Raw genomic sequence first — 24,967 nt, 5'->3', positions numbered from 1 at the left:
AACGTAAATTTAAAATAAAAAATGCTAGCTCGCGGTAGAAAAATGCAAGAATCATTCAAGACATTCCCAACCCTGCCCATTCCCAGCACTGTCAATGAAAATGCAGCAACTGCCTCTGCCACGAACTTCGGTACGTCAGCCTCTTAGTCCCACCTCGAGCTTAGATGACAATTTGACAGTGACAACATAACAATAAGACTGAAGTTATCAAGGTTGGCTCTTGCAGGTGCACAAAATGAATACATGAAACAAAACAGAAAAACAACAAGCACAAACAAGCCTGCACTGAGCACAATGTAGCAGAGGAATGAACAGAGCAAGACTTGCACAGCTGTACAAAGGAACCAATACTTGAAACTCTTGCAGATATGATACTGCATTCTCAAATGTACCGAAAAATAAGTTTCTCCAGGGCAGTCTGTATCCACTGCTTTTGCTCTGAGCACAGAGCCTGAGATAGTTAACAAAAAAAAAGCAATTAGTATTCTGTTAAATGCCCACTGAAAATCAGCCATGTGACACAGATCAAAGTAGCAGCCAAATAAATGCTTACCAGCGCCTGGGCCACAGAGGTCATCTGGCAAAGAGCCACACACGCTCATGGAGTAGGTGTCCCCATTGTCGGTCACATTGACAGGCAATGAACTTTTCAGCACAGACAGGTCAAACTCCTCATCTGAACAAGGGAAAACGAAGGAAGTGCTTCAAGAACATATCACACATGAACCCTGCAGATTGCGCAAATCATAACTTGTCAGTAAAAACTGACAGCAGAAAGAACAAAAGGTACTGAAGTCTGAGAATGATGTACCGTATAAACGCGTGTAAGGGCCGCACTTTTTTTTTCCAGATTCGGGGGCCAATTTTCAGGGTGCGGCCCATACACGCGACGTACGAAAAAAATTTTTTTTTTAAAGCGAAAACACACCAATCAGGGAATGAGCGGCATTTATTATACGTTCAGTCGTCACTCACGGAGTATTTCGTCTGAGCTGGTGCTGTGCTCTGGTGCACGCTCATCCCAAAGAAGCCGCGCAGCATGTCCGCTGTCAACGCGCAGCCGTTGTTCCGCATCTCCATCATATAGCAGAGCAGCTCTTCTTCCAGTTCAGGAAACTCTCACGGCTCGCCTCAGAAAGCGAGCTTTTTGCAGCTTGTTTTTCTCAATGCACCCTTTTGATTGCACGATCATCGGACGCACTTCTCGGCCACGTCGAATTCCCTGTCCGCCGCACGCTTGCCGCATTCGAGAGCTAACTGCCACCCGCGTAACTGATAAGGTGCTTGCCCATCGTGCTAAAACTGCATTATCCGGCGGCAGCACGCGAAAGCCACAACTACGGTGAACGCGCTAACACGCCATAAAAGGCTGGAGCTGGCGATACTGATGCCGATGTAGATAATGCATGGAGGAAGGAAAGATAACGGGAAGGCGCGGGGGAGAAAAAATTGCCGATGCTGATGGCTGCGGCCTCGGGTGCCATCCATGGACGGTTTTTGGAAGCTCTTGTGCGCGTGCTTGGCCTCCGCGATCAAGCGCTCCGCGATCGAGCGCACCGTTGTCCACAGGCGGAGCCGATCGCGGAGGCCACGGCGCGTGCATTTAGAAGCCTATTCTCGCCTGGGTCATGGAAAGTTCGGGTGCGGCCCTTACACGGATTTATTTTTTTTTTTTAAGATTTCCTTCGGGAAAACGGGGTGCGGCCCATACACGGGTGCGGCCCTTACACGCGTTTATACGGTATATACTGAACAACTGGGCATAACGAAATGCGTTAGAAGTAGAGCTGCGCGAATAGCAAAATTCTGTGTGTGAAGCAAACTCGAATGTTAAAAACTGAGCATGAACAGAATCAAATATTTTTCTAATACTGCCAACTTAAATTGCAGATGAAATGTTCTGTGAAACATGGCCAGAAAAAAAAAAAATAGAGGTGTGCAAATATCAAATTTTCAGGTGCGAAGCAAGTACGAATAATAACAACTGGTCACAAATTGAACTGAATAATTTTGATTATTAGTGCTGGTAGTTAAAAAAAAATAAATAGAAGCGCTTTTCCACAAAATACAGCTAAGAAACAGATGTTGCAAAAAAAATCGTTTTCATTTCATTTCATTTCATTTCATTTATTTGTCCCTTAAAGGCCCGAAGGCATTACATAAGGGGGGGCGTACATACAGGTTGGAGGGTAGTGGCAGAGAACACACACAAAAAAAAGAAAGGGGGAAAAATACACGGGGTACAAAAGGAGTACAATAATATACAAACTAAAAGCAAGAAATAAACATACAAAAAGAAAACAAGGAACAGTTGGCACTTCGGTGTCGCAGTATGAATATGTTTATGAGAAGTGATTAGCCAGTTTCTCGCGGAAAAGGCGGCGATCGGAGCATGTTATGATGTTGTCGGGAAGGCCATTCCAGAGCACTATGGCGTCGGGAAAAAATGAACTGCATGGTTTTCACCCATCATCAGCATAGTTTGATACACCTGTAAGCCTACCAGGCATTAAAGTAAGGAAGTGAAAACCATGTATGAGTCTATAGCAATAAACTTATTTTTGTAGACTAATACCCTGTTGACAATTCTTTGAATAACAACTGCTGTCAGTGAAAAAAATTCTAATAACCTCAGTTTGACTTAATGTTCAAATGACAGAAAAGTTTACTGAATGCTGCCATGAAGCATTGTAAGGTGGCCAAATACCTCCTTACTGGAGGAGAGACATCAGTGTTCGAATAACGGTGAGGCAAGGCACTGCTAGCAAAACAGAACAAGACGAGTCACGAAACAGACAGAAGAGCAGCAATCTGAGCTGGAATGCGAGCGGAACGATCCCTTATGCGCTCCCTCTCGACGCCTAAGACAGTGCAGACTGTGGAAAGCCGCCCGTAACGCAGCGTACATGACAACATGTAGCCCGTCTAGCTCTTGTGTATCGGCCTCGCCGGACTGCAAATGTCGTGATGGGCCCCAAAATGTCCAAGCGCTGCTGCCCCAGTGTGTGTACTGCACTGTATGCAATGCGGTTGTGCGGGCTGGCTTCGAGCCAGACCTTTCTGTTTCATGCTTTTTTCTTGCCCTCCGTGGCCTAAGACACGCAGTTTCTAGATTCTAACGGATGAAAACTGAGAACAATCAAAGCGGTTGCTGCAAAACAACCAGCAGCAGCAGCGCATGTGAGCTGCTACTTCACCCCTTCCACTACCCTCTCCTAGTGACCTAAACCGAGAGGATATTGACCACATATGCTTTAGTAAGTCTTGTACCTTGTAACCATTCATTTAGTGCCCAAGCTTGCTTAAGTCTCAAGTGCCTTTAGGAGCTACAATTAAAGTAATGTTGATGGTAGAATAAGCCCAGTTACAAAGGATGATCTTAAATTATTCTATCTGCTCTCCAGAACAAATGATCGGGCAACACTACAGACAACCGACTGATACGAAAACAAGTGTGGCAGCACACTTGACAATGAAGGCAATTCATAAGAACAATCAATACTGCTTACTGGTGAGAGGATGAAGCACCGTGCAGTTGTCGTACACCGACTCCTCTGCCATGGGACAGGCATAAGCAGTGCGCCACTGGAAGTAGTAGGTGCACCCTTCCTCACGCAGCAGGATTGGGTAGCCACCCTGGAATGTTTGCAGTAGTCATGACTAGACTGCAGCATGACAATGTTTGTTCCTTATGGCATTTCGTCCCCCTTATCATTTCCTGATGACCACATAGCAGTATGAAGGAAATTCCGACATCTGCAAACAGCTTAGGTGCCGAGCTTCCTTGCCATTAAGTTAACACAAATGCCTCAAAGAGCCCACCTAAACACTTTTACTCAAGCTGCCATTTCGTTGTTGAGAGATCTGACTCTCCCGTTTACATTACAGCCAGGGGCTCTTCATCTTTCTGGACTTGGAGAATCCTATCAGCTTTCGAAAGGTGCCGAGGATTCCCCACACGTCTTGGTTTCCGTCCCTGTCCATCTAGCATGCGTGTAAAAAAGGGCGCGTAGACATACAGCCCCTTGAAAAAATCCCCTAATTCAATTGATAATGCCCAACTGTACGGTGAAAAAGTCTGCTATAAGCATTTATACAATGTGACCAGTCCCAAAATAAGGTGAGAGAAAGGAAAAGTGGCAGTTAAGTCATGCACAGATTCAAGAGCTCGGAAACCCAAAATGCCTTCCAAAGAAAGCAAGGAGTCTGCAGAATCCAGTTTCAAGAACCTGTCGTGTAGGCAAACACTCGCTTGTAAACCCTGCTAATGAGTTGGACGTCCTAGGCTCCCCGTGTACCAATTCAGAACTGCCCCTTGTCAGCTCTTAGCCAGCATTACTGTTTTCAAAAGCAATAAATGCCATTTGTGTCAGCACATGCCATCTTTCCTTGCTTTCAAGAAACTGGCCTAGCATAGTCAGATGCGCCTGCAATGACAGGCAGTGGATGGCCTGCTGCAGAGAACACGTTTCCCGCCCTTTTCAACATCGCAAAGGCAACATGGCCATGAAAGGGCAGCGATGTTGCCAAAAACAAGTGAACAGAGTAGCTCTTGGGGCGTTAACGAATTCCTTCCAGTCCTTTGCTCTAGCACAGAGCGGAGTGCATCCTGAACCAGAAACACGCAGCCAAATAATGTCTTGCTAGCACAACTCTATCCCTGGTCAAGTTTCCAGCTGGGATGAAACACCCTTTCCTTTCCTTTCGCAACTACCCGAATAGTTTGCACACTTATTGACGAAGAAATCCAGAACAAAGAGAAAAAGTGGATGCCCACCTTTATGTTGCGGTCACACTGAAACTCTATCACAGTCTGCATCCGGACTGGGCGGCTGCGAGAGCTCCTCAGGTTGCAGATGTCGCCCGACGTGTACTTGATCTTGACAATGCCGTCCTCAAAGACGGGAGGCGACTGAACCTGGCCTATGTTCTGGGTGCTGCAAACCAGAAGAGAGATGGTTGGCATACAGCTCCATGTTAAGGTCCACGCCACCATGTGATCATGCAACTTCCGTGGAAAGTAGCAATTATGCACCAGCCAACATACAAGGCAGATGAACGGAGAATGTGAAAAAAATAAATCTGTAATGGCAACAAAGAAGGCACACAAATGCAATCCTCAAGCACAATGCATAACAAAGTGACACAGTGAAATGCAAACAAAATATATCACAGTTTAAAAAAAAAAAAAGAAAAGTATGTGCGTTGTATATCAGACTGCCCTTTGAATATGCCACCTTAAATTCGCTACCACCGTACACAACGGTAATTAGCCAAAGCGTGTTATTTTTTTTTTTTTTTTAAGGCAGCAATCTCAACAGCTTGTTGAAACAACAGTTACTTACGGAATCCAACCTGTACAAAAAGAAAGCAGAAACTTAGAAAACCGTAGCACATCTATTGGCATGTCCAAGCCAGGAACTTACATGTGGGGCTTCAGAACAGCACAGGCACCAGCTGTTTTCACGCAAGCAGAACCTGAAAGACCAAGACCAACCCAAAGCAGGAACAATAAGACACAAGTACAGATCAACTAAGATCGTATTCTGGATGATAGAAGAAGATGAAGAGTGCAGAGTTGAATTTTCGGACAGAAAATCTCCAATTAAAGGATGGCAGCCTCAGTCCCATTCAATTCAGTGAACAGAGAAAGAGCTTACTGTGGCTTCAGACGCCCTCATTAAAGAAAATGTGAAAATTACTACCCTACAAAAAACAAGACCGTTACTCACGGGGATGAGCTTGAAGAAGTGCAAAATGGACAACCAGAAAACAAATATGAGAAGCACGAAGCAAAAAACAATGCCACTAATCCACATCATCAATTACAACACACGATCAGCAGCCTTGCCTTGCAAACAGTGTACAAAAGCAGCACAGGTCTAAAAGCATGAACAGTTTTGGTAAAAAATTTTTTCAGGGATTTAGTTAAATCAGTAGCGCAATAGAAGACTTTTTTTGCTTTGTTTTGTTTGCTGTAGCGATTGGTCTGCGGAGTAACACAGGATGCCACAGACCATGGCCCAGTGTTAGAAACTGCTGTGTTTTTAAGTTCTATCTTCCTATAGCAGCCCTTACTACTCCACCCCAAAATAAAAGTCAACGCCCCCGTCCATGAAGTATTTCCAGTGAGATCTACAGAACCTATGAACTCCAGCTGGCATATTAAAGCATGGCACTATCTTAAAGGCACAGTAGTTACATTATTTAAAAGTACTGCATGTAATATATCACAAGAAATGCAACGTAAAGAGTGACGAAAATATGGAACATTATTTGACACGAAATACCAAATATTAACACTAAGAATACAGTGCACAAGCAATAGCACCTCAACCAGCTGCGATCTCAAACAAATTTGAAGGGGAACTAAACTTTGACCAAGCAGAAAGCGCGCTATAACGCCATGTTAGGGACACATCAGTGTCACCTGCATGCAGTCAAATACCAAATTTTTTGCTTTTGAACTTGTTCATGTTTTTCTTGTCGAAGCTAGTTTTTCAACTAACAACAAAAATAACTAACAGCAAAAATAATTTCTCCCTTGAAATCTATGCAAAAAGTGCTATCAGAGTGATTACTTCCACTATACCTCAAAACAAGCTCTGGGACAGTGTCCTACTTAGTGGCACGTCTCACTGGGTATGCCAACAGATTGATTGATCACAGGCACAGGTATCACAAAGGTACTACCGTGCCACTATGATTACTACTACTGCTACTACAATGAAAAGAGTAGCTTAATCCTTTCAGACATGCATTGAGTCCTACTATCAGGAAAAATTTGAAAACCTGTGTATATTTCGAACTCTATTTTGCACAAAAATAACAAGAATGGCTCAAAATCAGAAATTCACACATGCCACACACTACCACACTTAAGGAATTTCAGACGTATTCTTCAAAACGTAAACATTTTTGACAAATTACTTAAGTTTATAATTCGAAGCTGTTCTCATAACGAAAAATCAGCTACAGTGTCATTGAGCAAAACATTCCACACCGTGAGCACCAGACACCACTCCCTAGGCGCACCGTCGAACTTCGCAATGCACACCTTTATTTCTTGTCTTGAAAAGAGAGTCTCTTTTCTAGGCACGAAATGGCCCTACCATTCTGTCCAGCAGGAATTTTAAATGTACCAAGCATCACTGGCTTCGTGAAAATAGCTCTAAACACTTCAAACAGTTTGGAAAGTAGCGTCCACAATCATACGTGCCATGCCACAAGGGGTTAAGCACTTTCATTTCAATAAACTTTGTCAACACAGTGAACTGGCAGTACTGGGTAATGCAGAAAATGCCAAGGCAATCTGAAACGCACGTACCTGGGCTATAGATGACACTGCGGCAAACGTTGAGGACGTACTTCACGCCGGTGGCTGTTGTGACGACGTAGTTCTCTCTAGGGTCTGACAATGGTGACAAGTCAACGATGCCCGCACCACCGAGGGAAATGCTGCATTCACTCTTCACAATTGGTGGGCAGGCCAGCATCGTGCGCCACTCAAATGTGTAGGTGCAGTCTTCGGACTCTGACACGAATTCGGGACCTTCCAAGCCCATCGTGGAATGGTCGCACACGAAAGTGATGATGGTGGTGCGGTTGAAGCTTCCCTTGCAGCCGCCTGCGCCTTCGCCGTAAGTGAGCGTCACAAGGCCATTCCTGTACACGAGCGTGCTGTTGGGCTTGCCTGGAAGCAAAATGCACCAGACACGCATCATCAGGATCCTGACCAATGTGCATCTGATTACTCATAATGCCAACCGTGGTACGCCGCAAAAGGAGGAGTTTACCAGACACACCTTTCATATTATGTTATGGCTACAAAACAGCCAATACCGTATTTACTCGCATAATAGGCGCACTTTTTTTCCAGAAAATCCGGGGCTCAAAGTTTGAGGTGCGCCTATTATGCGGGGTAAAATTTCCGGATATTTTTCAACTCGCAAAATTGAACATACCGCATAAACGCACTCATGTACGGGCCGCACCCCGTTTTCCCGAAGAAAATATTTAAAAAAAAAAACCATATACGGGCCGCACCGAAACTTTCCACGACCCACGCGGGAATAGCCTTCGAAATGCGCGCGTCGAGACCTCCGCGATCAGCTCCGGCTGCGTGCAACGGGCGCTTGATCGCGGAGGCCACACACGCGCAAAGGAGCTTCCAGACGCCGCCCACGAAGGGCGCCCGAGGCCAAGCCTATCATCATCATCAACGTTTTCTTCCGCCGCCTGCGTTCACTATCCATATCGCCATCAGCATCACCAGCTCCAATTTTTTTTTTTGTTGCTATCAAGTGCCGGGATCTGCGGTAGCGCGTAGTTCATTGTGGTTTGTGGCTTTGCCGCCGAGCGTTGCTGTTTTAGCTCGACGGGCAAGCACCTTAATAGCTACACGGCCGGGAGGTTGCTCTCAAACACGGCAAGCGTGCGGCAGGTCAGAAACTCGACGCGGCCGAGAAGTACGGCAGTTGCGCCTGCGGTGTGCCTAAATTTTCGCACGCGACTCCAGGTGCCGAGGTTTTTGCGGGCCTAAGTCGGGAACGTTTCGGGCTGGAGATGAAACTTTCCAAACAGACGTTTAAAGTGAGCATCCCTGAAAACTGTGTGCGGCTGTTCTACGCGATGTCGTTGTACATGCTGTGGGTCCGCAGCAGCTGCGACGGCAGCTGCACTAGTGAGGACGAGTAGTCAGTTCAGCAAAGACTTTGTTAAAATAAAGATTGGGTGGGGGTGGGGGGCGGCGAGGCGTCGGCTTGCAATCGTGTAAATACAATATTGATCACAGTGCCAAGTTCGGGGTGCGCCTATTATGCGAGTAAATACGGTACAATACGCTGGTCATGACAAAGTCTGCACTGCTAAAAGCAGGCCGTGTACAAGAAATGGCAGTAATTTCCTGTCAATGAATATCACAGTTAAAGCAAATAATAGAGGATTGGCTGGAGGGAGGATGGGATAGGCTGTAAGTATAACACCCAAGACTGGAGCAGCAAGAATAGCTGCTAGAGTGTGAGCTTTTGTTTCGAGAGCTACCTTTAAAAGCCAACTGCACAGAAATTTTACTTTGGCTATATATCAATGTGCTTGGCATGCCATAAAACTAAATGTGACAAAGTTCCATGCTTGTTAGAAAACTGGCACAGTTAAACCTGGATGTAACGAACCTTCATGTTGCGAATTCCTCGATATTGCCAAGTTTCTCAATTACCCAACACTGCCCCCATTGAAGTGTGCGTACTTGAGACTTCCATGTAACGAAGGTGATGCGGCGGTTGACCTTGATATAACGAATCTGCTATGCTCAACTATCTTTTACCTTGTGCTGAGTTAAGAACTTGGCAGAAAAAGTTCACGATGGTAAAGCACAAACAGATGTGAGAGGAAAGTCTACGACTGCACCGAACGAATGCAGCTGACACAATGTGCGGAGCTTCAGCACAGTTCGCACACCTTTGCTGCTTTCACTTTTGGGAAACCATACCACGTGGCCCTACAACAATTCATGCTCAAAAGCAGTGAAAAATTATAAGATGTAGCAAAAAAGACTGAGCATGAGCAGTGCATGTTCATCCCCGTTGCACGGTTGCTCACATGATTCTGGGACAGTGGAGCACGCCAACAACGCAAAGCTAAGAGTCCATTTCCTGGAGCAATGGCAGCGGGCAGACAGAGAGATGAAGAAATGGATGGAGATGGAAAAAAAAAAAGACTGACCATAATCCAGAAACTAGATCTTAAAAGACACTTGACACTCCATTTTATTTTTTTTTTTGTGCAGTCTCCAAAGCTTTCCCATGACCAGGCATCTTTCACCTTAAATAAGGCCATCTGCATTTTAAAATAAGCCTGATGGGGCCTCCAACATTATTTGCGACTAAAAAACCCAAAGAGCAAGGTTTTGGTGATAATTATGACAGAAGCCCAACAATTTGCACAGACTGGTCATGCTGGCTTGGCTAATGGCATGACTGACTACCAAAGCCAAAATGATATACAGGACATAAGTGCCATTTCTGGCTCTCCAAAAGAAAAGCCCTGGAGCAACACTCCAGAGTTCCAGCTGTCAAGTCAAAATCACGTTCAATCTCTCATCCCCCCCCCCCCCCCCCCCCCCCCCTTCCACCCCACCTTTTAAACACTGCATCCTTGACAGCCCCCGGGAGCACTGTAACTTACCGGCATCCACACTGAACTGGGCGTCCTGAGGTTTAGTCTGACACACTGCACTTCCAGCACAGCCAGCCTTGTCAGTCTTCAGAGGCTGGCAGATGTTGATCAGGTACGTGAAGCCGGGTGCATGTACTTCATAGTCGCCGGAGACATTCTTGAGAAGGGACATGTCGTACACGTAGCCGTAACGAGGATCTTGCACCTGGCAATCAGTTCCTTTTGCCACCTGCGATAGGCGGGGACACGTATGCTCACGACCGCACTCGACTTCAGTCGAGAATGCGTTAAAATGAAGCTCAGCACCCAAGAGTAAAAGAAAACCTTAAATTCCACCATACTGCAGCTGCTAGAACAAGGTGAAACCCCACCTGTCAAACACTTGCAACTTGGTACAACAAAAAATCATGCCATCGATTATCCAAATATTGCGAGCAATTAACTAAAGTACGTCAGTAACGACATGCCACTAGTACTTCCATCTTCTACCCTGCCCCCAACAAGGTCACTGTTGTAGACTTAGCAAGAACATTTCAGGGAATCTGTGAAGAGAAAAAGAGAGAGACAAAAGGAACCCACTTTCAATGGACACGCTGCTGGTGTCTGTAAGTCAAACAGCAATTCGCAGTCCTCCGACTCTGCCACATAATTGGGGCCAATCTGCAAAGAGTGAACAGGGGTGCTTGCAGCAACAAAGGATACCAAGCACTGCGCAAGCACTACCGCCCAGCAGAACAGTACCCTGGTGCAGTAACTCTTACTCATGATGTGTACACCTCCAACTCCCCCACCCAACAGCTTCGAGCCCTTCGTATCTGAATAAATGCCCCCATTCATTCGTTCCAAGTTGCAGGATGATGGCAGTGGTAAAAAATGGCAAAGTGCCCGGTGAGCACCGATAGACAACCGGAGCCAATTGCAGAGAAGTAGCAATACTTGAGCCATTAGCTGGAAGAAGAAAGGCTGCCCGGCTGCGTTTTTTTCACTCTTTGTATCTTCAGAAGCTAGGCATTCAGCCACAGGACTACTTCGAAAGGGACACAACCAGACCTTCGAGACATAAACATAGTCATAGCATCAGACCAATATTTGCCCGCACGAATCTCTACAAATATTCATTCTTCCCAAAAACAATATCCGAATGGAATTCTCTGCCTCATGATTCACCTCTCCTGCCTTCAACCATTTGAGAACCTACATATCTGAGTGTATGGTTGGAAATGTTTATCATTCATTAGCAGTGCATAGTGTGCTTCGTTGCCTATGTGCCTGTGTTTGGGGCATGTACATTCACATAGTGTATTTGCTTTGTAACCTTGTTTATTTTTGTTATTATATTTTCTTGTCGTGATTTCTAACTTCACCATTGTTGCTGATCCTAAGGCATTGTATTTACTAACAAATGTATGTACCCTCTCCTGCTTGGACCGACTCGGTCCGCAGTATTCTGTAAATAAATAAATAACTAATACTTTTTTCATGTGGTTCTGACTCTGCCACAGTGAAACGCACACCATCCCAAACTGCTCCCACGAGTGTCCACAAATTGAAAATGTGGTGTCGAGAGAAAGTGCCACCAATAACCAAACAGCTGCATTCCCTCAACAACCTGCAAAATATCACAAGCTCTAACAGAGAAAGTGGTGTCGTGAGACGAAATTGGGGGGGAAGAAAGATTTGAATGAGCATCATGAATTTTTCTGAAGCTGGCAGAAGTAAATGAGAATGCACTTCTTTCAACTTCGATGTTTACACTCAGCTCTGTTTTGGGTCGCACAGATTTCTAGTGAAACGTGAACTTTCAGAGGTCCTAGAAAAAGATTTCCCTGCATCTCCCTACGTAAAGGTCAATGACAAACACAAAACAAAACATTCCTTTAGCCTAGAAGGCCTGTTCATTTCTAAGGACCAAGCCTAATGCCACCAGCAAGCCCCTGCACCAATAGTCAGTCCCAGGTGATGCAGGCAAGCCTATAAACCAATCCACACAAGAACTACCATTTCTTTTCTGCATTATTACTTAAAATCCTTCCAGGCTGCTTTTACTCTCACTACAAACACATCTGGCAAGAGAAAATGCATAAAAAAATGCCTGAAACGCTTCAAGAAGCATGTTTGCGAGTAACTCGGTTGGTGAAAAATTATCTGTTCCAGAAAGAATCGGAGAGGGCTCGGCGGCCAGTCAGATCACTCACTCGGCAGACATTAAAAAAAATTCAAGAAGGCACTGACCCAAGCTAAACAAAAAGTAGACTTTGAAGCTGTACATAGTGTCTGAACTTGACCCCTTCGCTTTCATACCGAGTCCGGTATACATCCAGGAGACAGGTACAGTCGGCCAAATCTTTAGCTGGCGTGCGTGATGGCAGTGTTTTCCGTGCTCCTGCAGCCTATGACAGAGCAAACTTGCGAAAATATAAAATTTAAGCCCAGGCTCACTAAGCCCTTGCTTAATATTTAGCTTTCCGCAAGTTTGATTCGTCCCAAAGCGCAGGAGCACAGAAAAAGCGGCCATCGCGCACGCCAGCTAAAGATTTGACCGGCTGTACGTAGTCTCTCACTTACACTGCAGGCTATATATACTAGCACAAGTTTGCCGATAAGTTGGCCCCATCTCTATGCCACTTGCCTGCTGGTCATTGCAGATTAGAGAGATGACAGTCTTGCGGGTGCGCTTCCCATGGGAGCAGGGAGAACCATTTGGGTACTGCAGTATTAAGGAGCCCCCATCGGTAACCATGGGTGTTCCGTACGTGCTTCCCCAGCTGATGCCTGGCCGACTGGGGTGCAGAGTGTCTGTCTCGCAAACTGCAGCACCAGCTGTACAAACATACCAGACACAAAACTGCCTCAGAATACACACGAGTTCAGTTTTTACACACGTGGTCACAGCTCGCATATTCATATCATCCGCAGTGAAACGGGGGGGGGGGTCCTAACATCCGAATTTCTGCCCATTGCTCACAATGCACTTTTACACAATGCAATTTTACTAATTCGTATCATCCTGAAATTCGCATCAACCAGGATCGTATCACAGATTCTACCGTACTGCGCAGAAACGTTCATACAACAAGCTATCAACCGTGTCTTTCACTCTCCTGGCAAATAAAAAAGTGAAAAATTTTTTCCCAGCTAGACATGTTTTTTCAGACATCTGGGCAATGCCTGTAGTCTGAAAAATTGGTGGACAAAATTAGGCAACAAGAGGTAAGATTTTCATTCGACAATACGAAGACAAAACGGCAATGCAGCTGCTAACATATATTAATAAAACTGCAGCAAAAAAAGTAATCAAAGCAGACCCATTTCTGGTAACTAACACTATATTCATGCACTACAGAGTGCAATCTAATTCTCTGGTCTGATTTTGCAACGATAAAGCTTCCTCTTCAGCCAAACTTTCCGCATGCCCTACGAATTTTTTAACAGCTAGGTTCGACCAAATGCCATTGCTAATGCAAGGGCACAAAGCTTGAAATTCTGTTCAAAGCATTTCAAATTCAGTAATAATGACCGAGTCCCAAGGATGAATTTGTGCAGTTCTAAATGCTTCCAGGAATGAGGATACTGCTGTGTCCAAACAAACAAACTGCTACCACAAGTGAACTGCCAAGGCAAGTTCCAAGAACAGATGCCCAAGCTAACAAAATGCCGCAACAAAGAGCAAAGTATCTGAACACCCCTAGAATCATATGCTGACACCGAAATCTCACGTGCTATGAACTTCTGAGAACGCTTTACTGTATCTATAATTATTTGCTGTTATTTAGAGCATGGGCCTTATCTATGGCCTCTTTACAAGAATGTTTTATGGCTGCTGTACTCCTGCATGAAACAAGATTGAAGGCCAGCAATAACGGACAAATAGATTTATCAGTTGTCACCGTAATGAAGCCCAGTTTAATTATCAGATCTTTATCAATACCCAACACATTCGGTACAGTCAGGAACAAAAGTTTAAGAGATGCAAACGCACAGATAAATTTATTTTGGCATCATCACATAAGCCAGTTGCCTGAAATGCCAGCAAGTATGAAGCGACACGCACGCTCCATCCGCCGGTATCAAAACCAGGCACCAACATCGCAAGTCAGTGCTACAGTAAACTTGTTCCCGAACACATACATTCTTTAAACTTTTGCTGCTGACTGCACATTTGTGCTGGAATAGCATGGTAGCCAAAGGGTTGAAGACCTTTAATGAATAGTACAGAGTTAATGGAAAATTCTGACTTCCGGACGACAAGTAGAAAAAAATGAGCACAAAAAGAAAAAAAAAATGGAGACAAGAAATGAAGACTAGCATTCTGTGAAAGATGAGCCCAAAAATTAAACAAGAAAGACATGAGTACAGGTGAGAGTGCCAGTTCTGCAATCTTATTCACTTTTTCTTGCTGCGCTTAATTTCCACGTTTCTCAACAATATGTGTGCCTAGTCATGACAAAAGCTCCACTAGCTGTCAACCTGTCAGTGGCAACGCTCAGCAACGGCAAGCAAACAGTGTTCGTCCACTCACGTGGGCATGAGTAGGATGGGCTCGGATTGAGGGACTGGCAGAAGGAGAGGTGGAAACGACGGTTGTTCTTGGAGTGGTACACCTCCCAGTTTCCGCTGCGAAGCTGGAGAGGCGTCAGGTCGTACTGGTAGCCGTAGACATCATCAAAGATGCACCTGGCAGGCTTTGGCTCGCAGGCCAGGGGTGTGGACAGACCAAACACCACCAGCTTAGCCTCCGCCCGCAGCAGTGAGAAGTGGTGGCCATTGCTGCCTTCGTCGCATGTTGCATCAATGACAACCTTGACAGCTTCCGCTGAACAGTGCAGAAAAAAAAAAACAAGGCGGAGGAGGGGTTCACGTTAATGTGCTGCCAACTTGGCAAGGTCTCAGCTCCCAGCTTGAACTGTCAGTAAGAAAAAGATGACAGAAGCCAACAGCCACAGAAACCAAGGGGCACAGGGGATTTTTTTTACTATTAATTTATTTAATTTGTGGTGTGGATCAATTTAGAATATTACTGAATATGTTATCACTTAAAGCTAATTTATTAGAAAAGCAGAAGAAAAAACAACCACATGCCGCCGGTGGGATCCGAACCCATGACCTCCGAATTACGCGTCCGGTGCTCTACCTCTGAGCTACAGCGACGGCTGTCAAATCTTCTGTTTTCGGGGGTATTTATATTTACAAGTAACCTAACCTTTGAGAGTGTTCATCAGCGCCGCCCACGCTCATAAGCGGCGGACGTAGAACGTCCTGAGTTACCGCAGGTGTGACGTAGAACGTCATCGAACGGAGAGGGTGGAAGCTGCGTGAGAACCCTCTTATGCTTCCTATGGCGTCAAGGCTGCCAGAACCGAGGCCCTCGCTAAGCAATTAAGCAAACAAGGGAAGGGGAATGAGGGGCTCGTTAAAAAGAAGTTACTGAAACTGCAGTATCCAACCACCATTTTTTTTTCTTACAGCAAAACAGATCAGTGGCGCCAGTATACAAATCAGCTTTTCTTATTTGGCCTCTCCTAATGCCCTCTCATCTTTTTTAAGCGAGTCCCACCACACTTTCCTCCTTCAAACGGCAAGTCCCAATGCTAAGAGTGAATGCACACACTCTCTGCTACTCAAAGGAAGACTCCACTAGTCAACTTCATTCTCCGGATGCATGCGCTCAAACCACACTGTGCAACTGCTGGCGGGCTTCGCATGAAGACTAGACTTCCTATGCAGTTGGTTGCAGAGTACAAAAATAATGTGACTAACAAGCATTCCGGTTGTCCCGGCACTATTACAAAACAAATTTAACAGCTGCTTTTTCCCGCACTAATAAGTTTTAATCTTTATTTTTAATAGGACACTTTAAGGTTAATTTAGCTTGAAGTATGGATTTTTAGGAGAACTAAGCAAGGGGTTTAGCAAAGAGCAACAGTTCTTGATAGGTAACAGTAAGTAGCCAAGAAGTGCCTATACCTACACCGAGTAATGACAGATCAAGGTTATCAACGACGTAAAAGAAGAACTACAACCAAGTGAGGTGCACATTAGTCACTCCCGTATTATGCAGAGCAGAGTACGTGTGTTTTTGAAAAAGAGTGCACAGCTGAGGTATGCTATCAGAACTCAGCTATGTGGCTGAAACTAGGGGGGGGGGGGGGGGGTTCCAATGGAAAGAAAAGTTAAAGAGAAGCGGGACAAATGATGGAAAGGAAAATAAAATATTTCAAGGCAATTCGTTCCGTGTATACCCAAGGATAGGCCACAGCAGCATTTACTTCCAGATGTGATCATGAAGCCCTTTTCCATCTTTGTCACGAGTATTGGATCATGTGGCGGGAAAATTTTTATATACAATTTTCTAACAATAAATGTGACCCTTGCTACTGGACAAACATAAACACTGACGAAAAATGCTACAGAATCAATTTTAACTATGAAAAACTGGATGGAGTTGCCCTCTAAGTTTCCCTTAAGACAGAAACCAAGCAGCTTAGACTTTAGTCGAAGATACTTAGCTGAAGTCCAAAAGAAGTAATGGACTCTGGCCGAACATGCAATCTACAGAACTGACCACTAATGGTCTAGTATTCGGCGTGTCAGAGTGGATAAAAAAAAAAGGAAAATGGAAAATGTAAAAAAGGGCCATAGAACTTTTTCACATGACCATTCTACACATGCACGCCTCTCCTCCTCAGCCTTTCCCCAAGCTCCACTGGTTGAAAATAAACTGCCAGGTTCTAGTGCACATGCGCATTTCATGCTGGTGACAGGTGCAAGTGACTGGTGGCGGCAGCAGTCAAGCATGGCACCTGCCACATCACGTGTGCAGATGGTGCTTCGTGCAAGCTGATCATGCCTGCAGTTTCCAAGCGAGTTTGCTTTCAATCAATCTCCTGGGTAGCGGCTGAATTTTCACGCACTCCCGAAAGGGCGCTGCAACTTTTGAAAAAGGTGGATTGAGAACCTCAGTGAACGATGAGATTAAGAAATGTGCTGGAAGGCAGTGGGTGGAGCAAAACGGACAAGTGGAGGTCATCGTGAGAGGTCTCTGTCCAACTATGGACTGAACATGCACAAAAGAAGAAAAGGAGTAGGGCAATCTTAGAGCACACAGAAAGAGTGCCACCTTAAGTAAAATGTGCTATCTAACATCATGACACATTAGGGATACTGCACAGGTCACGGCAGAAGCCATGACAATGATTTTGAACAGAAAAAAAAAAAACGAGAAGTGTACGACTATCAGAGTTAGTCTGAATCCACCACATCATTAGAGTGCAGCTTTGCACTGCAACTCCAAACTCGTTAGCATGGAAATCTGGGCAAACGCGGTCAAGCCAGCATGCTGTCCTCACCCGAGTGATTGGTGTAGTTGCCCACGTAGGTGAGGCGCAGTGAGCCGGGGTCCTCCGACGACAGCGACATGCCATTAGTCCTGGCCAGTTGTTTGGCGACATTCCCCTTTACAACACACACACTGGTGTTACTCATGCCGGCACAGTGACCTCCATGCACTGGTCCACACATGTTCAGCTGCAAGAGAAAGCGAATGGACTGGCATCAGCGTAGGCTCAGAAGAACCTGCAGGCAATGCAGCTTCCAGGTGACAAGCATGACGAAATGTGGGTTCAACACCCTGCAGTAGAACGCTAGCTCGGGGAGATGGCCGTGCATGCTGCAAAGATCTGCTCACTCGCAAATTAATGGCCGAGTGCGCAGCTACCAAGAGCAGCTGTGCAAATGGATCATGGTACCATAGAAAGTCTTTTCTACGCTCAAAAAAGACAAAGCAGATATACAGTCAAGTCCACTTATAACAATGGTCGGTCATGGCACCATCAGCTTTGCCATGTGTTCTATGGTAAAATAAACTGCTTATAGCAATGCTGTCAAGGCACATTATTGGTTATAACAATTAAATCTGGTAATTGAGTGTTAACCATTACAGAAAAAGAAAAATGCTACAACCACACCAGCAAAACCATGCTTACAACACAAAAGCGTGCATGTGTGGGGCCGACCAATGGACTAAGCTGGCGCAGCAACGCCACGAAAGCAAAAGAGGCAGGCGTCATCGAGTCAGGAGAGCTGCTGCATTGCTGCATTGGCTACACATACCATGCGTACCCCTAATCAGTCAGTGCAGCGCGCGTGCATGCAGCCAGCGCGGTTTTTCTCTTGTCAGCTGTCACCGCACCCTTGGTTCTGCATGCTTCTTGAATTTCCCATAAGAATAGCTTCCAAAAAGGCGGCTTGATTCCTGTGACGTGGAGGTGCACAAAGCTCCCGGTGGCGCAGTGATGGCGGTGCTTTGGTCATCGGTGAGCAGTGAACATTGTTCCGGTTCCCTGAAGTTCGATTTAACGACCTTTTACAGGCATTAGAACAATCAAACCCCTCTGGGTATTTACTGTCAATAAATGCTCTGAAGTTTGTCATCCTTTCTTTTTTTTTCGGCACAACCCTGTTATAGCAATTATTGGTTATAACAATGGTATTTCCATGGCACTTGAATATTGTTATAAGTGGGCTTGACTGTATGTGCACACATTTATGCGGGCCTGCCTAGATGCATCTTCTTGTCACAAACTCAATCAGAAACACCACGTGGTCGCCAAGAGACATGTGCCTCCTGTGAGGCACTTTGGTACATGTTTAGCCTTTGTGTCAGCCTATCTTAAAGACCACCTTTGTAACATGTCGGAAGTGATGAGAATGGCTGCACAGCAATACAGTACACGCATATAATGCACAATTGCCTTTCCTCATTGCAGATGAATTGATGTCAGGTCTTCAATCATTCACAGGTCGTGTTATTGAGCAAAGAATGACAACTTTCCAATCTGCTGTTACAAGGCTTTCCATGTTTGATTGCAGAAGTAGATGAGCGGTATAAAACTACGCACTGGAAGGCAAAAAAAAAATAACAATAACCAGGCCACTGACAATGCAGGTGATGTAAAAAGTCTACAGACCTACTGCACACACTAAGCTGAGATTGTCTGAACATTGCACCCAATCCTTGTATTTGGAATCAACTCTTTTTCGGCCAGCAAAGACTACGAGTTGACGGTAGACTTTTACATGGCAATACTATATGGTAACGGCAGAGTTCATCCTGTAAAGGTAGCATGTTCCCACAATGAACACTTTACCTTAGTCCATTTTTTTTTGCTGCGGTTGGTCAATTCGAAAATCCGGTTCATTTGAACAATTTTCGTGGTCCCAGTGACATCGAATCAACAAGGCTTTACTGTACACCCATGAGTTACACATGTCCCTCTCAAAGCTAAGCCTCAAGGAAGTAAACCTTTTCTCACCTCATACATGATGTCTCCGCTGGTCACCGTGTAGAAGCTGTCGGGCAAGTTTAGAGATGAGAGGCTGTACGTCATGCCCTGGCTGTCGCTGAGTGTACAGGAGTCGCGTGACTCCAAGTGGCTCACAGGGCAGGCCATATGCGTGACCCAGAGAAACCTGTGCTCACACTGGTTCCTCTGAGGGTTCATGTACAGAAGATGCTCCTCCTTAAAAAAGAAGGAAAAGCAGGTGTGGGCAGGCTGCACTGGAAGAACTTGTTCCTGTCTGGCCAGGCAGATTTCTCCATCATATGAGCACAGAAGTTATGCCTTCCACCCTCTGCATAGCCCACATATTCAAGGTCGCATATTCAAGGTCGCACATTCAAGGTCACATATTCAAAGTCACATATTCAAAGTCGTATTGGCATGCCTACAAGCAGCTGCTTAGGCTACTTTTGACGACCCATATTGGCTGTGAACAATGCCACTCTACATAGGCTTTTTAAACAGATGGGAGAACTGGAATAACCACACGGGGCTTCCCAAAAAAAAAAAAAAACACCATCCAACAAGTCAAGAACACATTCAAATGAAAGCTGTAGTGGATACGCTAGCAGACTTGGCATTGCAAAGGATATTTCCTCCCGCTTTTCTGTCATCAAAGAATGTCAGTTAGCTAACTGTGCCATAGTGACCATGTTCTATCCTCCATATTTTTTGGCTGCTTCGCACTGAGCAGTCAGCTGGGAGCAGTGCTCCAGTGAGAAACGTCAATACAGTCATCTGCCCAGAGACTGTATTGACATGGACACACCACTTCGAACTCACCTGGTTGGGGTCACAGATGAAGTTAATGAGGGAAGAGTAGTTGGTGTTCTTCTTGAAAGGGCACGGGTCGCCCTGGTCAAACAGCAGTGACAGATGCTGTGAAATGTTTTGAGGTGCATGGCGTGCCTGACCAGCATTTCCAATGACAACCTTGTTCTGCAATGAAAAGAATTGGGCAACATAATGTACATTACGGACGCTGCAACACACACACACAAAGCAGTTCATGCAGAGGCCCGACAGTGCTTGCAACAATTTTTTTTCATGTGCAATGTCTGAGCAGCAGCAGCACATGCACATAAAATGGAAGAACAAATACACACTCCAACTTTCTGAACTAAATGTAATGGGATACCCCAGAAGGTAAACAAACAATAAATTACTTTTGCATGCACCTATTTCTGAACTAGATTTTTTAACCTTTAGGCTGTGATAAAGGCTTCAGCAAACGGCTGCAATCAATTTCATCTATCCTCTTGGGCATGCACCTCTGGTGAAACCTCAATATTTGGGCATTTTTCGTTTGTTCAGCAAGCTGTTCCCCCCATAATGACAGGGAAGCCAGCAAACGTGAATGTTGGAAAGCAAAGGCAAAATATATATAACACCCGCCATGGTGGCTGAGTGGCAACACCACTTGGCCGCTAAGACCGAGGTCGCATTATCAAATCCAACCCCAGTCTGATGGAGGTGAAATGAAAAAAGAAACACCCATGTAGTGTTCTTCAATGTCACTGCGCACAAAGAACCTCATGTGGTCAAAATTTCAGAGCCCTCCACTTGGCATTCACCATAGCTCACATGCAGCTTCGAGATGTTGAACTCTACCACAGCACACCACGAAAATTTTTTTTTTTAATTTAGGTGCGAACAATAGGATTGATGCAGAGGAAATGTGACAGCATGCTTCTCTCTCTCTCCAATCTATTCCAATTCTGATTCTATTCCAATTTCACTGCCCAATCTATTCCAACCCTGATTCTATTCAGATTGCGCCTACACAACTACACATAATGTGTCGCATTCACAGGTCACTGAGAATCCACATAGTACCACTACTGGCGCAGTGGCACAATGGTGCACAACTGCACTGGCTGTTTCAAATGCAGCCACCAGAGGGGTTTGAGAGACCCAGGTTGCTCTTCCTAAGTAATGCAAGAAGTAGTTCCCGCAAACCACATTTTTGCACATACAGTTCTTCGGACATTTTGCACCAGAGACATTTTCTTTATTATAGTCATTTTCATTTTTGCCAAGTCATTCATTCTTATCTCAAACCTATTCTTATCTTACAAAGCTCTTGTAACGTAGAAAAGAGCAAGAACCAAAATACAGGTATCGCCGCCACAGGCCAAACTCGCAAGTACAAGCGTGATGACGTCATAGGACAAAGCAGTGTTGCTAGAACCAATGGTTCTAGCAACTCTAGGACCCGAGAAGCCACAAATCACTGAGGCGCAGCCAATGCATGCGCAAATCTCCTTGACGTCGCCAGATGGCGCCACGTGCCCGGCAGCTACGCGCGCGCCTGAAGCATCGGGACCAATCAGTGCCTGCTCCCCGGCGTTAGGCGGGCTCCCGCTATTCCGCTAGCGGTAACAAGGTACACGGTATGCTAAAGGTGTCTATTTGCGAGAACTTCGCTCACGACTTCGAGAACGAGATCCATCGTAATGCTGGCAAAACGCCAGTGCAAACGTAAGCGAAGCGACTGTAGCGACGGCCGCAATAGCCGATAGATGCCTTCAACGTGTGGCCGGCGGTAGCTTTCATTTCAGCTGCTGCTAGGCCACTCTGCTGGCCGCCAGAAATCACGGAGTCTGCGTTACGTCATGTGCACATTATGTTTCACATCACTTGGTCCTGTGTCGTCATAGGAGAGTCCCAAGTTTGAATCAGAGCGGCAGGAAAAACTTTTTCAACTTCGAATCCAAATTTCTTAGAAATAAATGCATCTTTCGCTGCCGGCCAAGTGGCAACAAAGCCATGACATTCCGAACTATCGGATTTTGCTATAAAAAAAATATTGATAGTGCTCTCCTCACTGTCCCTTTAACAGGTGGAAGCTTCACAGAAACACCAACGAACAGTTTTCATTGCATTAAAAAAAAAAAAAATGGAGCCGATAGCAAAAGTGGAGCCCCCTCACCGTGCCATTGTGGTAGGAGTGCATGATGCAGACAGCTGCCTTGGAAGAGCAGCCTGGAAACGGACGCCTCAGTGGCCGACACACACTCAAGAAGGCGACAACAGTGTGGTCAACTTCGTCCTGCTGCGCTATCCAGTTTCCATCAGGATTCACTTGGTTCAGCCTAGCAAGAGGGCGTCAGCAAAATGATGAAAGTTCAGAGTACTATAAAAAAAAAAAAAACTGAACAGTATTGAATCTGCTAGCGTGGGCACCGATAGCAAAATGTGCAGTCAACGGCTGCTGAAAGCTAGTGCGTAAAGTTTCGGTCCACTGTGAAACGAGACCATGCTGCACAAAAGACAAGTCTCTGGTAGGCTAAATGAGATCCACAAAACTAAGCTTGCACTGATAGTCCTTAATGTACACTGGACAACCAACAATAAAATTTAAAAGCGCTCGTGCATTATAAACAAGGCTCTTGCCAGTCACTTTTCTGGGTGTTATTCAAGAACTTACTACTACAAACAATAAGAGGTGAATCAATCAATGTCTTTACTTACAAGACGGACAAGACATATGCATATGCATGAAATCAATGCTTAAAAAAAAACAGTTCCACAATAAAACATCTGCAGAGGCTAGACAAAAAGTGCTAAGAGTAAGCTTGCATGCCAGCAAACATCAGAACTGCCCACTCATACATAAGAGGGCACTAAACCGCCTAACTGGTTTAGATCGCGACATTGCTCCCTGACCTCAATTCCAACAACTCCCAACTCACCTGGATAAGTCATAGCTCATGTTGGTATGCGGGTCCCTGTACACGCAGCCCACAAAGAATGAGGGCGGGCAGGCATAGCTGGTGTACCAGACAAAAGTGTATGTGCGGTTTGCCTCATCCAGGAACTTGGGCTGGCCAATGCCAGCCTCGTAGTCACAAAGGAACATCAGGCTAGAAGACCGTGGAGTCTTGGCGGGGTCATTGTACGGGGTGCCACCCGTGTAAGTCAGGTTCAGCATGCCATCTATGTACGTCAGCTCAGAGCTGGCCTGCCCAAGGGACCAGAAGCGCCTGCAACGAGAATGACGAGACGACGAACCCCGCAGAGATGAAGTGACGACAACGCCAAACAATGCCAAGCGGTCCACCGTTCCACCTTCCCATGTGTAAGAAAAGCTTTTAGTCTCGAAACCCGCGATTCTGCATTACATAAATTCAGCCCCTAAACAAAATTTTTCATAGCTCCCACAATCCTTCAACTCCTGCCAACACAGACTGCACACAGCAAGAATCGATCCTTTTTAGTCCACAGCAATAAAACCAAGCTGAAGCAACTATCATCACCACTTCAACGAATGCAGCTGATGTGACAAGTCTTTCCTTTTCATTTTTCCTCCCAGATCTCTTTCACCTTTCTGTCGGCACACAGCAGTGGTAGTGGCCATGTTGCCAGGCGACAGGCACACACACTTTACTCATCTTTCTTTGTGAAGACAACGGAGCAGCAGCGATAAAATCGCATTGTGCACGAAGATTCTAAATGCACTGCAATCAGGTAACAGGTTCCCAGTTGCCAGTAAACTCACCCATTAGAGATTGACACTTGACATACTGATGCATTCGCATTCTTGCCGTCAGCACTGCACGGAGTGCCCTCTGCAGCGCCACACACATTCAGAAGAAAGCTGTACCCCTTGTGCTTCACTTCATACGGCTTGCTACTCCTCAGTGGGCTCAGGTCCAGCTGAAAGCCTGCAAAGAAAGGAGAAAATGTAAACACAGTCATCCGGCAGCGAAGGCCCCGCAACGAAAACCGCAACTGTGGGGTTTAATGCCCCGAAGCAACACTTGGGCTATAAGGGATGCTGCAGTGAAGGACTCGGGATTACCGTAAAAACCCGCGTATACTAATACGAGGTTTTTTCCCATAATTAGCGTCCTAAATTTCCGCCTCGTACTATTTGCGGATCCGAACAAAAATTTTCGAAGTTGCTTGAAGTTTTGGTTTCGTTTTTCCGGCGTGGCTACGGCTTGGCTTCGCTATTGGCGCGTGGCTACGGCTTGGATTCATTACTTTCGACAAACGACGTCACGACGTCGTTTCTTTGTTGATCCATTGGGTGCGCCGGGGGGTCGCGGTGTGCCATGCGCCTGTTGACAACGAACGTGCTCGCATGTAAGGCACGCTTCGTGAAGTGGATATTGTTTTAGACAGCACGATGTCACGGTCTCGAGAACAGTACTCGGCTACTTTCAAGCGATTTTGGCTGCGGAGAACATCGGCAACGGTGCGGCCGGGAGGCAGTTTGGTGTCGTCATAGGAAGCATTCATGGATGGCCACAACAGAAAGAAGCCCTTTTCGCGTGCAGCGGAACGCGACAAAGCTTTCGCGGCCGTTTGATGGTTGTGTAAACAAACCGTTCAAGGACGTCGTCAGGCGGTGCTACGCAGAGTGGATGCGCTCAGGTGAGCCTGCAGTGACACCAACCGGGCGGCTGAAGCGGGCTTAAGAAGTGCGGCATCTCGAACGCCCTCGA

At 45.7% G+C, this 24,967-nt stretch overlaps 1 protein-coding gene across 2 annotated transcripts in view; it reads right to left on the bottom strand.

Annotated features, from left to right (window-relative positions):
• The window catches only part of Lerp (lysosomal enzyme receptor protein), a 74,956-nt gene that overhangs the window by 15,153 nt on the left and 34,836 nt on the right, over positions 1-24,967 (bottom strand). For both annotated transcript variants that reach the window (XM_089570707.1, XM_089570708.1), the window contains exons 12-26: positions 24,016-24,181; positions 23,210-23,500; positions 22,447-22,609; positions 20,298-20,453; positions 19,488-19,694; positions 17,523-17,700; positions 14,696-14,989; positions 12,806-12,996; positions 10,756-10,836; positions 10,186-10,405; positions 7,328-7,693; positions 5,427-5,478; positions 4,778-4,937; positions 3,510-3,636; positions 554-676 (exon numbers count right to left, since the gene is read on the bottom strand). In XM_089570707.1, the coding sequence (XP_089426833.1) occupies positions 554-676; positions 3,510-3,636; positions 4,778-4,937; positions 5,427-5,478; positions 7,328-7,693; positions 10,186-10,405; positions 10,756-10,836; positions 12,806-12,996; positions 14,696-14,989; positions 17,523-17,700; positions 19,488-19,694; positions 20,298-20,453; positions 22,447-22,609; positions 23,210-23,500; positions 24,016-24,181 (2,775 nt within the window). The remainder of the gene's footprint in view (positions 1-553; positions 677-3,509; positions 3,637-4,777; positions 4,938-5,426; positions 5,479-7,327; positions 7,694-10,185; positions 10,406-10,755; positions 10,837-12,805; positions 12,997-14,695; positions 14,990-17,522; positions 17,701-19,487; positions 19,695-20,297; positions 20,454-22,446; positions 22,610-23,209; positions 23,501-24,015; positions 24,182-24,967) is intronic.

This window comes from Amblyomma mixtum, chromosome 2 (genome assembly GCF_055824585.1).
Source record: "Amblyomma mixtum isolate Tamu chromosome 2, ASM5582458v1, whole genome shotgun sequence".
Lineage (NCBI taxonomy): Eukaryota > Metazoa > Arthropoda > Arachnida > Ixodida > Ixodidae > Amblyomma > Amblyomma mixtum.
This window is presented reverse-complemented; position numbering and strand designations above follow the sequence as displayed.